The following is a 14687-nucleotide window of genomic DNA, read 5'->3' on the forward strand; positions in this document are numbered from 1 at the left end:
ATTGACTTGATTTCCTTTATTCTCTTTAAAACTAATGCCAGTGGCATTAAAAAAAAGTTTTCATATGACAAAAAAACTTTAAAATAAGCCTCAATGGCACAACCCCTACTGAGAGATGAAAACAAGAAGCTTGCATCCATCCCTGAGGGATGTTCAGTGATCTAAGCCAATCAGAGACCACCTGGAGGTTCTATTACAGTGCACCATGGGATACGCATGACACCCCAGGATGAAAAACAGTTTATGGTTATGACTATGTGTGTGGTTGAGAAAGAGACTATGGGAAACAGGCCCCGTCTATGCATCTGATGGTGTGAATGAAATGGGCAGGAACACTGGTCAATGTATGAGATTAGGTTTGGCTCCAAAAATACACTTCAGTTCTTCAAATAAATAGATCAGTTATCATGCTTAAGTATTCTACAAATACAAAGTATAACTTCTAAGATCACACTGTGTCAAATTAGCAGAGGTATTTAGATTTTTTTTAAAAGTCACTCCAACACTTCTGTACAGTGTAAAGTTACAGTACAGCTTGTCATGGTTTGCATGGATCCTTCATATCCTAAGCAAAGCATTACTTTTTACATTTCACATCTTTTCTCTCCAAACGTTTGATTAGAGCACCAATACCAGTTCTGTCAAAAGAATAAATATAAACGTGTAGCCAGCAAGAGCTTAGGGGGCGGCTATAGCTCAGTTGGTAAAAGGCAGTTGCTTACGGACCACAGGGTGAGTGGTTCGATCCCCGGCCCTGGCTATATGTCGAAGTGTCCCTGGGCAAGACCCTGAACCCCTAACAGCCCATTTCCCCTCCCCAGCAATGCAGTGCCAGTCCAAGCCCGGTAGAAATTGGGGAGGGTTGCGTCAGGAAGGGCATCCGGCGTAAAAACTGTGCCAAATCAACATGCGGACAATGATCCGCTGCGGCGACCCCGACACGGGATAAGCCGAAAGGAGAGTAGTAGTAGCCAGCAAGAGCTTAGCAAAAACACTGGAAACAGGGAGACTACTGACCTGACTATGTAACCTGTCACTGCTTGACTGTTTTGTACAAAAAGTTTAAAAACAGCCAGTGGCAATTTTGACATTAGTTCCTTCACATAGTTTGACAAGTAATCCTATTCAAACCATGACAGGTTGTATTTATACCCTGGTTTTTGTATAGAAAGAAAGAGAACACTAAACTTCGGTGCAGAAATTTCATTGCCATTGAAACAACTTTCCTATTTTCAGTCTTTCTGCTAGGCTGTTGCTCCATTTTTTCCATAGGTACAAGAGAGGTATCAGCAGAAACTATCGCTTTAAGATATGGTTGCATAAGTAATGGTGTGCGTTAACATTTAGGTGAATATTTCTGCTAAAACTAAACATCATCTATTAAGATGTTTGAGCAGACTGCCAGCCAAATACAATACTGTAAATATAGAGTCAATATGAAACTGGATTTGAAGATGTGAAGAACATAATGTGTCCATTATGCAATACAGTTCTGCTTGGTCTTCCTGTTTACTTTACAAGAAAAAAAACGTGTCCATTGTCTTGGTGAGTCAGCAGCTTACTGTAGCATGACTGGTCCCTCCTGCTTTTAGAACACACACTTAAGTCTATATACGTGGAATATTTCAGTTGTTTTCCATTCTCAGCACACCCAGATGCTCTCTGAGGGTCACAAAAGAGCACAAGGGCTAGGAGAAGAACCCTGTAAGTTTCTGGGAACTCTAGGAGCTTCTACCACCACTTCTCAAAGAGGATCTTTTCTTTCGGGAGGCTAAGATCCCCGAGGGTTTTTGATATGGCTTCGATCATAGGGGGTGGCCCGCACAGGTAACACAAAGTCCTCTGTGGGTCCACATGAGCCAGCAACTCTTCCTCTGTAATTCGCCCATCTGAGTAGACAAAAATAAATAAATAAACAAATAACCAATAACCAATAATCCTTGTGAGGCTCCCATGTTGAGCTTTGATAGTGCCTGTTCTACATGATGACAAATATAAATCAACAAAGACAAAACTGTGGTAGAATGTGACATTCACTCAATCACTACAGCTACACAAAAGAAAGCTTTTGCATCTAGCCGAGAGTGTGTGCGGGTAGTGCTTACGTTTGACAAATGGCTGAAGGTTTGGGTCGACATCTGTGCTCTGTTGCGTGACGTGGAAGTCACAGGAGAACTTGTCAGAAAACTCCTGACACACTTCAACGATGGAGCTCTGGGAGCAAACAAGGTAGAGAATAATACATTTTTGCACAGAGTTACTCCTTATATATTGAAATAAGTCTTCCCGTAGACTACAGTTATCCATGTTAATACACTACATCCGGTGAGTGTACAGTGAAATTCCTGACAACAGTGCAGTACAGGAACACACCTTAAAGAGCAGCTCCTGGGTGTTCTTGGCACTGTAGCATAGGTAAATAGAGCCAATGTTGTAGTCCCGACCCCCTGAGGTACGATTGAGATGTAGCAGATCTATGGCGTGAAGCAGAATGGAGTAAAGAGGGTTGATGCCAACACCACCGGCCACCAGCAGCAAATCCACGGAAGGATCTGAGGGGAATGGGTCAAAAAAAAAGTCCCCACCGACACGCATTGCAACACGGGAGCCCACTGTACACTGGCATGAAGGACAGAAGAAAAAGGCATTCAAAATAAAGATGATGAAAAACACACACAAAGCTTTAAGGTGATTGCAGCAGACTGTTAACTGAACCCTTTGACTCCCAACACTTAAATTCAATCCTTTTCTTCATGACATTTCTCATGTCTTGAAGAAAAGTGCAACATTGCTGTAAGTACATCTGAGACAAGACTCGGGAAACACTAAGAAAAAAAAAAAAAACACACACTTTTAGATCCACACACACACACACTCCAACGCTATGTATGAAATTTCACAAATTGCGCAGCGAAGGGCTTTTGAAGTCAAAGGAGCAGTAAATATGCCTCCATCTGCCTGTCTGTGTGTGTGTGTCTGTGTTTTTATATATATATATATATATATATATATATATATATATATATATATATATATATATATATATATATATATATATATATATATATATATATATATATGCGCGCGCGCGCACACACTCATTATAATGTACACTAGTTTTAATCTATTATCATGGTCCCTATGCGGTTCCTGCCTCACAGGGATGAGTCGGAGCACAATATCAAACAGAAGGATCATCAAACGATCCTGGGAGTGAAAGAGTCTCAGAATACACCAACACATCACAGCTCTCGCTTTTACTTATTTACACACGGTGTAGTCACTCAAAGCTTTTCATCTACTTTTACCATACATCAGACATACATAGTACACAAACGGTCAACATTATGAGCTAGGCCATCACAGTGATTACACAACTACATCATATTAAGAGTCATATGGGTAAAAAAATAACATAATAAATTGGGAGTTTTAGTTTTGCTGCAGGGTGAGACAAAACAGTTCTACTTTTTTAAAATAACCACTGCTCCGATCGAGTGGCAGTCTTTATTTCCAAGCTCTATTTCTTTCTCTCTCTCACACACACACCCACGCAGATCAATCTTTTACCAATGTTCCTATGCATTAGGCCAGCCTTGTGAATGACCAAAACCCTCTCCCTAAAAGCAATGCTTTGTGGTAATCCAATCATTTTCGTTGTGAAACTTAACAGGTCATTATAAAATTTGAGACATCTCATTGTTAATATTTACTTATAAAATGATAACTATACACATACATATGCCTGAAAAAGTATTCTGATCTCTTCACTTGTTATTATGAGTTATTGAGTGTAACCTGATGGACAAAAACCGCAGGTTTGATCATTTAAAATTGAAGGTACAACACTAGGTGTATAAAAAGGGGTGGGGGTCTCAATACTTTATGAAGACACTATATGTCAAAGGTTGACTGTCCAACTTACCGTGGTGTGGACCCAGTGTGCTGGAGGATGTTTGGCATATTTGACAGCCAGCTCAATGACGCCCTCCCGCTGCAGTAAGCCTGGGCTAGAGCACATGGAGAAACCCCCCACCTTCTCTACACCAGGGATGAAGAGGTCCACCCTAGCCGTACAAAATTAGCCAATTAACTTATTAAATTTTTAAGGATGAAGACTGAGTAAAAGCAATGCAGTACAAATTTAGTTAAAAATAGTTGTTAAGAGACTTAGGAGTCAAAATGCAAATAAAGATGAACTTATTGAGGTCAGAGTGATCTCTGACCTCAATAGAGTGATCTCTGACCTCAATAAGGTGGGAAATGATATCAGAAAGCAAAGCAGAACAAAACCAAACCAGCAAATAGGAATTTTCTCCACTGGTTTATTCAAAGTGTGGCATTTCAGTCTTAAACCTAACATGGTAGCATCCGTCCATCAACACGCAAGTGAAGTTAGCCCCCCAGAGGAAAACAGATGCTCAACACTTGTGCCAATGCTCCACCAACACAATGACCCACTGTTACACTCAAGAGAAAAAGTACCTCCTCAACCCTCGCTAGCATCATAAATATGGATCTGCGGTGAAGACACACACATATGTTCCACCCACCTCCTTCTCCTCCTCCTCTTTTCCCACCTGGAGACCAACAAGTAAATGGTGCTTTTTCTCAGAAACACTGAAACTCAAGGATTTCCATCTATTTACATGTATTATCAGTTGCCACAGGGCAACTAGCTGCCAGTTTTATATCTCACCACCGCCTACCTACAGTATGGGCTCATGTACATATTCTGCATGTGCACAGCACACTAATTAACACTGGCAGCAGTGACTGACAGACACAGACTCAAAAAACAAGCTCTGTCGTTCTTAAAGTAGCGCACAAGTTAGCTTAAAAGCTAAAACTTCCCCTAATGTTATGAATCTGTTACAAGCATTACAATCACATTTTAAGTAAAAGTAACCAAAAATACCCAAAGCCCACTGTTACCTTTACAACTATATGGACACACTCAAGAGTTTTTTTTTTTTTAAACATTGTTATGTCTTATATTTCTTCTCGACAACACGCTGTCTTCATTTTATCAGCAATATTCTTGAGCTTTGTACATGTCAGTGGGGATATAGGATAGTAAAGAAAACTTTTGTTCACTGTATACAATAAAGGTGTATAAGTACTGCTATGTCAAATCAAACACTACACTGCCACCCTGTGGAAAATGTGGAAAATGTCTGAACAAGACATTTTTACCACCTTCTGGTGTTCATGCATTTTCTGAACATTGCTACCCTGACTTCTAACTTTTTAGTCACACAATCTAAATAGCCTATAGGAAATTCGATCTATTTTCTCCATTTAAAGTTTTTCGATTGATCTCAATAATGTAAGTTCCAATATACAAGTCATCTGACAGATTGACAATCCTGCTTTCATTAAACTTTCCCTAAATATGAAGTCACAGATAGTTATAAAAAAACCCGATCAAGGTCTAATCTCTTGATGTCTTGTTAAAAAATGTTTAATAGGGCAGTAAAAAGTGTGTTCTCACCACTGTCCTGCTTTGAAGGTGAAGTCTGGATGGACAGCTACTCTCAAACGTTTTACTGTCTCTGACTCGTTTATAATTCCACATACTTGAGCTGGATACAAAGCCTGTGTGAGGTTTAAGAAGAGTTTAACTATTTAGGGCTGGATCTGTCAGCAATGGATACAGTGAGAATATGGCACTGTTATTAGACAAAGTAACAATAAACATATTTGTTACAAAATATCAGCTTACATTTTGTCTGTAGTTGCTTGCTGTCCTCTCTAGGTGGTCCATTTTTCTCTTGGAGGACATGTTTCTTCTAATAAAAGTGGGAAAGTTTTAGTAATTTGCCTTGAATGTTAAACATCCTATTGCAGAGATAGAAAGCAGAGTAATACAGCTAAAAACACAATTGGACTTTGTCACCATTTTCAGGAAGCTTAAGTCAACTTAAAGGGACAGCTCACCCAAATTACAAAACCTCATATCATCTCACCAACACACTGTGTGTTTTGTGTATAGTATTGATTTTACATGTTAAGTTATTAGCCTTATAAGCCTTACCCAATACCAATGGAGCAAAAACATTATACCTTTACTCAAAGAACTAAATCACAAAGTACACATTTTATGGACTGTAAAAATATGGTTCCCTTGTTCTCTGGCACTACTCTGTCACAGGGTTGAGCAGCCAGGACAGTATTCCACAGTAAACAGGTCAAACTCACCTCGTGACAGAGTGGGGACCCGGAAGCCAGCAACAAAGCAGACAGGCAGCAGGATATGGCAGGCTGAAGTTTCGAGCAGCGGAGGACAAGAAACACTGGATGTTCATTGTGACCTGGGTTAATTTCAAAGTAGAAAAGAACATCTGGCATTACATGTAAATGCTGACATTTAACATTAACATTTCCTGTGTTGATATTGGCAGTGCTTGCATTCACATTTAATCATTTAGAAGATGTCTTTATACAACACAACTAGCAAGGACATTCAGGAATAGTAAAAGAAAGTTGTTTTTTTTAAGGGCAAAGCAAATTACAGAAGAGTTCTGTCTTCAGCAGTTTTTGAAGTATTGGGAGTGAGGCTCCTGAGAGCTTGTTCCACCCCCCTAGGAAAATTTAACTAAAGAGTTTTGCTTGGGATCTTTTGCAGTTGGGTGTAGGGACAACCAGACATCCATTTGTTGACAGAGCATAGAGGGCCAGTATCAAGACCTAAAACGTGGTTTGAAATGTATTGTTTTGCCTGAATAAAAAATTAGATGTGCTTATGTGTTTGGATGATCTGGAGGGGTTTGATTGTGCTTGCTGGTAGTATCCGCAGCAGGGCATCGCAGTCGTCGAAATGAGATATGACCAGCGCCTGCATGACGAGTTGGTTGCATAATGCGAAAGATATGGTCTGATCTTTTTAATGTTGTAAAGGGCAAATGTGCATGCAAGAGATACAGAGATGTAATCAGTAAAGCTCAGTTGGTCATCAAGACACACAGGTTTTGTCAGACTTTTAAAAGGGACAATCATTGAAGACCCTAAGCTGATGCTGATGCTGTTTTATATTTGGCTGGGCAGATCAGAATTTCTCATCAAAGCAGAGATGTCAGAATGACAGACAGAAATGTGTGAATAGATAATAGAGTACTTTGGACGAAAGCACAGGAAGAGGCGTGTGTCATCAACATAGCAGTTATAGGAAAAGTCGTGAGCATGGGTTTCCTCTGGGTACTGGGGCCTAAAGAGATGCATGTTAGACTCTGTCACCTGTCCAGGGTTTACCCCTCCTCTTGCCCAACGGCAGAGGGGGCCCCTTTCAAACCCAAGGCAACCTAGAAGAGAAGCAGGCAGACACCGAACCCAAAACACTTCAACATGAGGACACAAAGCAGACACCCAGCGTGACATTGGTTGACCGGCTCTAACGTTACCTCCTAAGCTACAGCCACCTTTAGCCCCCTCTAGAAAACATCGCACACCAAAGCTATAGCGTAATTATCCAGTATTGTATTAAGAGCTGAGTCAGGTCAGTGTTAGCCGAATATTCAGAAAAAAATTGCCTCAAATATGTAATTTAACGGGTAATTTCCGCTGCCGATCACCGTATTGTGTTTTGATGGACTAGGACTGGCCTATTTAAAAAATGTTACACACTAATTATAAACGGAATAAGTTGCATTATTTGGTTTGTTTTAACGGAGACCGGTATGGCCTCCTCTCTTAGGCGGCTGATGATTAGCCTTTTAGCTAATCCTGCTACCAAGTCAACGCCGGCGTTTTCTTTTTGATGGACAAACTAAAGAAAAAGCTATAGAACTTCTTACCGAGATAAGATGAGACACTGTTTGTTGTCAAATGTTGTTCATAATATTTTCTAGAATAATCAGGATAACCTTGGTCATGTTCTGATTACATGACACATAAGATTTCTTCTTCTGACAGGATATACGACAACCTTCTTCTTCTTTAGGAAACAACGCTTGTTAGTAAATTAGTTGCAGCAGCGCCCCCTAGAATATAAACCACACTCCTCTCACTTTCCTAATCTAAATTTCTCAAAGAACAAAACACACGCAATGACAGGAATTGTATTAGTCTTGTCCAAGCTACCCAAATAATAATACAGAATTCCCTTATGCCAGAGCTCTATATAAGCGGCATTTAAATTTAAATATTTCCTAAAATTATGTATTATATAATATTATATGAATATGCAATATGAAAGCTGAGACACAGGCTACAGCAACATTACACCTTTACCGGTGTTCGTCCCCAGCTCCCCTATGTTACTGTCATCAGTAATCTAGCAGATATTATAAATATCCACCAAGGGCTCACCCCACTAAGGAGTTACACCTGAGAACAGTGGAGCAGCAACAATTGCCAATAGTATGTCTGCACAAGAGCCACTACTTTGAGACCATGAGCAAAATACCAGTTGTCTCTGTGGGTGGAAACTTGAAAGACATTGAAAGTTGTTGTGCTACTCCAAAGCAGCCTGAAAAAAGGTTCAGTACAACAATCTATATGAGAAAGAGGCTAGTGAAAAAAAGATCGAGTGTCAATGATAGCATTGAGGCTGACTTTACAGTATACGAAGCAAAGGCTTCAAAAGAGTCCAATCCCACCCAGGCACCCAGTTATAAGAAACTGTTCGCTCCATTTGCCTCTGAGTTGACAAGAAGGAAATGTTTTAGTATCATGAATCATGGAAAGACCACAGAAGAGTTTTTAGGAAGATCATATGAGGAGGTCCTGGAGCAACATATCTCAGAGCCTCACCTGGGTAAGTGGGATGTAGTACAGTATGTGGTATGGGAGGACAACAAAATACTTTTTGCTGAGTCTTATGAGGGGGCCACACATAGAGACTGACAAACATTAATGTTTGTTAACTAAATGCTGACTCACCAATTAACAATTTTTGAGAGTTTTGATTTTTGAAATTTGGGTATAAAATTTAAGGCACCCACACAGCCCTGGGACAACATACCACATGCCAATGGGCTAGAACCCAGGACTTTCCTGATGTGAGGCAACAGTTCTAAAAAGTGTGATTTTGGATCCCAAGCCAGAGAGGATATGATATTAAACAGAACTGGGAACTGTGTGAGCCACTCAGTGTCATGCTGGGGGAGACTGCTTCCCACCAGGCTGTCTCTAAAGGGCCTGATAGAGGATCATAAATTTGCCTTGGTGGCTTGGTGTCAGAAGCAATCCCCAAAATAAGACTTTGCATAATTTTAACATACCCTCCAAAAAGAGAAAACACTGACAAAATGAAAGCTCATGAGGTAAAGCCACATCTGCACAAGCCAGAGAGAAGAGCGTCTTCTCTGCAGAAATTATTACTGGACAGCTGCAACTGCATTTTTCACTGAATGTGAAAAAAGAAGAAAAACTAATCTGTTTGTTCCATGTTAACTGGTCAGACATGAGGAGATGCACCAACCCAAGGGCAGTCCTCTAGAAGCACTGGCAATAAATATAAGCTGATTGATCTCACTAATTAGAACTGAGCCTGTGATGACAAACTAATACTCACCAAAATTTTAATGATATAGTTGAATTTGGCTCCATCTGGTGGCCAAATAACAGAGCGATGTTTAAATGGACAGGGCAGCTTTTGGGCAGAACTTTCAAGTCTGTTAGTTCCTAAGCATTGTACTTCAAATGACCCATTCAAAAAGTATAAATGTCAGAACTTGTAGTCATTGCAGCAAGGCGGGAATTCTACGGCTTTATTTCATCACTGACATGACACAATTCACATTATTAAAGCACTTTCTCATGGCTTGATGACTGGACGTGTTTCTAGATTAACGAGAGCTTGAACTTAACACTGTTCCTTAGCGGAAATGAGCGAGTAAATGGCTGCATAATGCAGTGGTGCATGAAAGCTGCAGTCTCTCTGATAGAGACATTAAGCTGGGAGTACTTTGAATCTCTCAAAGTTACATACGATTCAATCAGAATTCATTATGCTTAAAGTTGTATGGGATAGAAACACTTTTGTGGCATGACAATATTGTTTAGTACGAAGTAAAGATTTATTTTATGTTTAGCCTGTGTGAAAGACAATGAGTGCTGACAAACATGACTGTCCCACCTTCTGTCTACAAAATCTAAATAACTGCTTTTTAAAACTTGCATATAGCTTCAAGTATGCCTTGGAAAAAAGTATAGCAAAAGTATAGCATGCCCAGTTGCCAATAATATTTAGATTTTTTTTTTAATTAACCTTGAAACGTCTTTGCATAGTTTTGGCATTTCTGTAAGCAAAACAAGTTTATAAAACCACCTAATTAGATAATACTGTGTAATAGATACAGGTATTTATGGATGTGTAAATGCACCGCTGTCTTTACAAGGAACTATTCTTGCAATAGTAAAGTAGTAAAAAGTAACAGTTGCAAATCCCCAGGGTTAATAAATTAGTTTAGGTTCTGCAACTTTGATTTAAAGTTGTAATACACAAAGTGTAAGGTGTCTACATGCACAGTATAGTACAATGTATGTACTGTATACTCTAGTTCCATTTGTGTGTCTGCTTGTTTGTTTGATTACAATACTTAGGAAAAACATTTAATAAATACATGGAAAATAGCCAGTAACCATTGGATTCCTTTCTGCATTCCTGATGGTTTCATCTATAGTGTCTGCAGAGCTAATTGCAGGTGAAGCTAAGGTGAACTCAATAGAACTCAGCCTGCTCCACCCAAATGTTCTAAAAGAGACAACTGCTCTCAGTGCAAATCCATTAATCTGTTTAATACATATCTATCAGTCCTGGCTGGAAAATACAGTTGTTTATCAGTGAGCTAAGTAGTGTTTAAAGGTCCCAGAAGGGTTGTGTTGGGTGAAGTTCAGTAAATCAGATCTGTGTCCCATGATACAGTAGCCACTCACTTCTTTTTAAAGTTTTTTTGTTATGAGCTGACTCTACTAGTCCAACTGGCTGCCTTCCTGCTCTCTTTCCCAGGGGTAGCACACCTTGGTTTAACCTGTTGTTCAATACTGCGCAATGAGAAAACAAGATTCTCAGGATTTATCAATCTATAATGACTTGCTGGAGTCATACGCACGTAGTACAATGATGATGCAAGCACAATATCGTCATTTGTAGATAAAAATACATGCGTATCATATACTTTGAACTGTGTGCATATGAGCTAACATACTGTAAATATTTAAGCATGGGTGGATGGGTCACGCTGATTTGTTTAGTGTCAATGCAAATTTGTCTCAAGCTCTGACTTATATATAAAGTTAGTTATAAATATTTATCTTGATCAAACTCTTTTGACATTGAAAAATAACGATGAAAATCAATTGCACATTATTACTCATGATAAAATGTAAGATTATGGATTCTTTTATATATTTAGCAAGAAATCTGTAAATAATTGAAACCAATCAAAATATACATTATTTAGTCTTAATATTGTCATATAGGACAGGGTCAGCATGCCCACTCTAAGCAGACTGCAGCTACACAGCATAATACACAGCAAATTGTGATACACCGAAGTACTAAAACTCAATACTCAAGCAAAAGTGCAACAATTGGTCTAAAAAATCTCCACTAAAAGTACCACTTCAAATATTTAACTCAAGTATAAGTAGTAAACAGATTAAATGTACTTATAGCACACAAGTAAAAATTCTCCACAAGGAAAACAATGAAGTTACTGATACTAGTAATTATGGCAAAACATGTATGTAATTAATAAAAAACAAGTTTCAAAGATAACTGATGGTACATAGATGCAATGCTGATTTTACCCATTTTATGTGGGTTGTTGGTTAAACCATAATAACAGCATAACAGTCAGCTTTTATTAGTTCATCGTATTTTTAAAAACTATGTGATATTTATGTTTGGCTGACATTGTACTGTTCAAACAAATATGTCTTGTGATTACAGCCATTCTGAAAGTAGGTAGCCTCACCATCTTGGATCGTGACTGTGCTCCCTAACAGCTGTGTGTGGTTGCCATGGAGAAAAAAAAGTTGACTACTGTGGTTTGTACTGACAAAAAGTTTTGAATTGGCGCTATATAAATAAAGTTGAATTGAATTGAAAGTAAACCCATGACAGGAACAGATACAGGTGGAGGGGATAATTTATGCAGGTCCAGCTGATGTTTGGATATGTCTCGACAACATTGCTTAGCGCTACATACATTCTCCAGATGCTTCTTTGTCTCAGTGGGCAAAGACTCAGATTTCACTCTAAGCAAATCCTCCAGAGCCAAAAACCGTATGTTCTCTGGAAGAGAAGAGATGAATGTGAAATGAAAATGCAGGTTTCTATCAAAAACAAAAATGTTAAATGGATGTTTATTTTATCTTGTGAGGCTAAAGTTAATGATCAACTTTCAGTGAGACTACCTGTGGTATAATAGACAGGAAAGCAGATTGGGAGATATGGGATAGAGATTTGGTGAGGCAAAGCAAAACTGATGAGATGATATAACGCCCAGAGATTGTAATTTTTAGACCACGTGGATTGTTGAGGAAACAAAAGTGGAGACATTCAGTTATTTAATTTGACAGTTTTGATACTTATTTATCTGGTTAGAAATAGCACAAATGGCAAATATTAACCAGTTCTAGTATTTAAAATCAGAGGACTGGCATTTTATATACTAGTTTCCTAGTGTCTAGTGTTTTATGTGTGTGTGTGCATGTGTGTGTGTGTGTGTGTGTGTGTGCGTGTGTGTGGTTTGCTTGTGTGCGTGCGTGTGTGTGGTGTGCGTGTGTGTGTGTGCAGGGTAAAGTACAGTAGAGAGAGTCATGGCTCTGCAGAGTTTCGACTGCAGTGGGAGGAGAGGGAGTCCCCCAGGTATGCATGCCACCATCTGGTGAAGCAGAAAGAGAAGGAAGAGAGTCAAAAATTGCAAACATTCGTGTTGCTATTATGACAACTTTCACTGTAACTAAGGAGGAGAGAGACAAGAGGTATTTCCTTCCTCCTCTCTCTGTTTCTGTCTTTCTCTGACTGGATCTTTCCTGTTGGCACTGATCCTCACAGAAACCATCTGACCAAAGTCAAATCAAGACAAACTGATTATCTTAGCATAAATTCACGTCTATAAGATATGACGTTATTCCTTAAATTATAAAAATTCCGGGGCACTCCAAAATTTGGCTGAGACTGGCCACCTGTCCAGGGTGTACCCCACCTTCAACTTGTTGCCATGGAGATTATCTTCAGGCCCCCATGACCCTATTCAGGATAAGCTGTGTGGCTGTATGGTTGGATTGTTTTAGTTTGTACAGTATTTTAGATTCCTGTAAGCAATAATAGCTTTGGCTGGAATTTACCATTTTTTTTTTGGTTTGTCAGGAAGATATTTTCTATTTAACTCTGAGAGTCACTGCCATTGAGGAAAAAGTTCAGTCTGTTTTTAAGTCAAAACACAGCACTGGATCTACAAAGGAAAACATTAATAATGGCATTCTGTTGGTCAGGGATGCTTTTAGATCTTTCCTGTGGTGTCCAAGGGTCTGCTCTCAGTCCAGTTTTGTTTTCATTGTACATGCTTCCATTGGGGTCTATCATAGAGGAATATGGTTTCTCTTTCCACTGCTATAAAGATGACATTCAGATTTATTTAGCTTTAAAGGCAATGAGAAGTGTGTCACCACAGCAATTGTTTGACTCCCTAGGAGACAAGACTAAGTGTGTACTGTTTGATGACTCAGCTACTACAACAACCAACTACTACAACCGGAGTCTTGCCCTCTTACCTCCTCAGCTGAAGAGAACTGTAAAAAACCTGGGAGAAATATTTGATGATGTCCTTTGATTTGATAGCAGATCAACTGGGGCTCAGTTGGGCCACAGGGTCCGTGGTTCGATCCCCGCTCTCAGCTACATGTCGAAGTGTCCTTGGGCAAGACACTGAACCCCAAGTTGCTCCTGGTGGGTCAGGTGAGCACCTTGCATGGCAGCCACTGCCATCAGTGTGTGAGTGTGTGTGAATGGGTTAATGGGAATCAACATTATTAAGCACTTTGGATAAAAGCGCTATATAAGTGGCCATTTAACTCGCTTTCTCTATTTTAGATTCTTAGTCAATCCTAATTTTAAATGGTTTTGAAATAGCAGTTCATGCTTGTAACTATTGCAATGCATTGTACTCTAGTATTACTCAGTTGCTCTCTTGTCTAAAGATGGTTCGAAATGCTGGTTTTGGCCTCTTAACAAACACAAGAAAATTCAACCACATAAGCCTGGATTTGGTTTCGCTTCAATGGCCTCTAGTTCACGTTTGAAATGGTTTAAAGTTATTCACTTTTGTTTCTAGGGCTTTATATGAGCTGGCACCAGCTGTGGTTCAGGAGGTAGAGCAGTTGTGCGCCAATCGCAGGGTCTTGGTTTGATTCTCGTCTACTACAATAACAGGTCAAAATGTCCTTGAGTAAGACACTGAACCTCGACTTAGTTGCTCTCGGTGAGTGGAGGCCAGCTGCATAGCTGCCCACCCATTGGTTTGTGAGTGTGTGTGTAATTGTGTGTGAATGAGTGAATGAGAAGCAGTGTGAAGTGCTTTGGATTCCAGTAAGGTAGACAAATATATATAATATAAAATCAGTGTAAACCTTTATTATTTACCAAAGGTTCAAGAGATTCTCTCAGATTATCAAATCACTTTATTTTAGAGGTACAAAGGACCAAATACAAATGCTGGGTTGGCTGTGCTTTTGCT

The 14687-nt window shown here is 39.4% G+C and overlaps 1 protein-coding gene across 1 annotated transcript; it reads right to left on the minus strand.

The window, feature by feature from the left end:
* Nucleotide 1: 1 nt before the first annotated feature.
* oxnad1 (oxidoreductase NAD-binding domain containing 1) lies at nt 2-7935 on the minus strand. Its single transcript, XM_067504512.1, has 8 exons — nt 7794-7935; nt 6202-6314; nt 5726-5792; nt 5495-5598; nt 3926-4067; nt 2374-2619; nt 2106-2214; nt 2-1889 (listed from the first exon to the last, which is right to left on the minus strand). Exons 2-8 carry the CDS (start codon nt 6306-6308, stop codon nt 1732-1734), a joined length of 933 nt encoding a protein of 310 aa, XP_067360613.1. The 5' UTR covers nt 6309-6314; nt 7794-7935; the 3' UTR covers nt 2-1731.
* Nucleotides 7936-14687: the final 6752 nt, after the last annotated feature.

The sequence above is a fragment of the Channa argus genome, chromosome 1 (assembly GCF_033026475.1).
Source record: "Channa argus isolate prfri chromosome 1, Channa argus male v1.0, whole genome shotgun sequence".
Classification (NCBI taxonomy): Eukaryota; Metazoa; Chordata; class Actinopteri; order Anabantiformes; family Channidae; genus Channa; species Channa argus.

Coding starts and splice junctions, on each gene's coding strand:
- oxnad1 (XM_067504512.1), bottom strand. CDS start 6,308: ATGAACATCCAGTGTTTCTTGTCCTCCGCTGCTCGAAACTTCAGCCTG. Junction 5,599..5,725: donor CAAGCAACTACAGACAAAAT/GTAAGCTGATAT, acceptor AACCTCACACAG/GCTTTGTATCCAGCTCAAGT. Junction 4,068..5,494: donor ACCTTCAAAGCAGGACAGTG/GTGAGAACACAC, acceptor TTGTACGGCTAG/GGTGGACCTCTTCATCCCTG.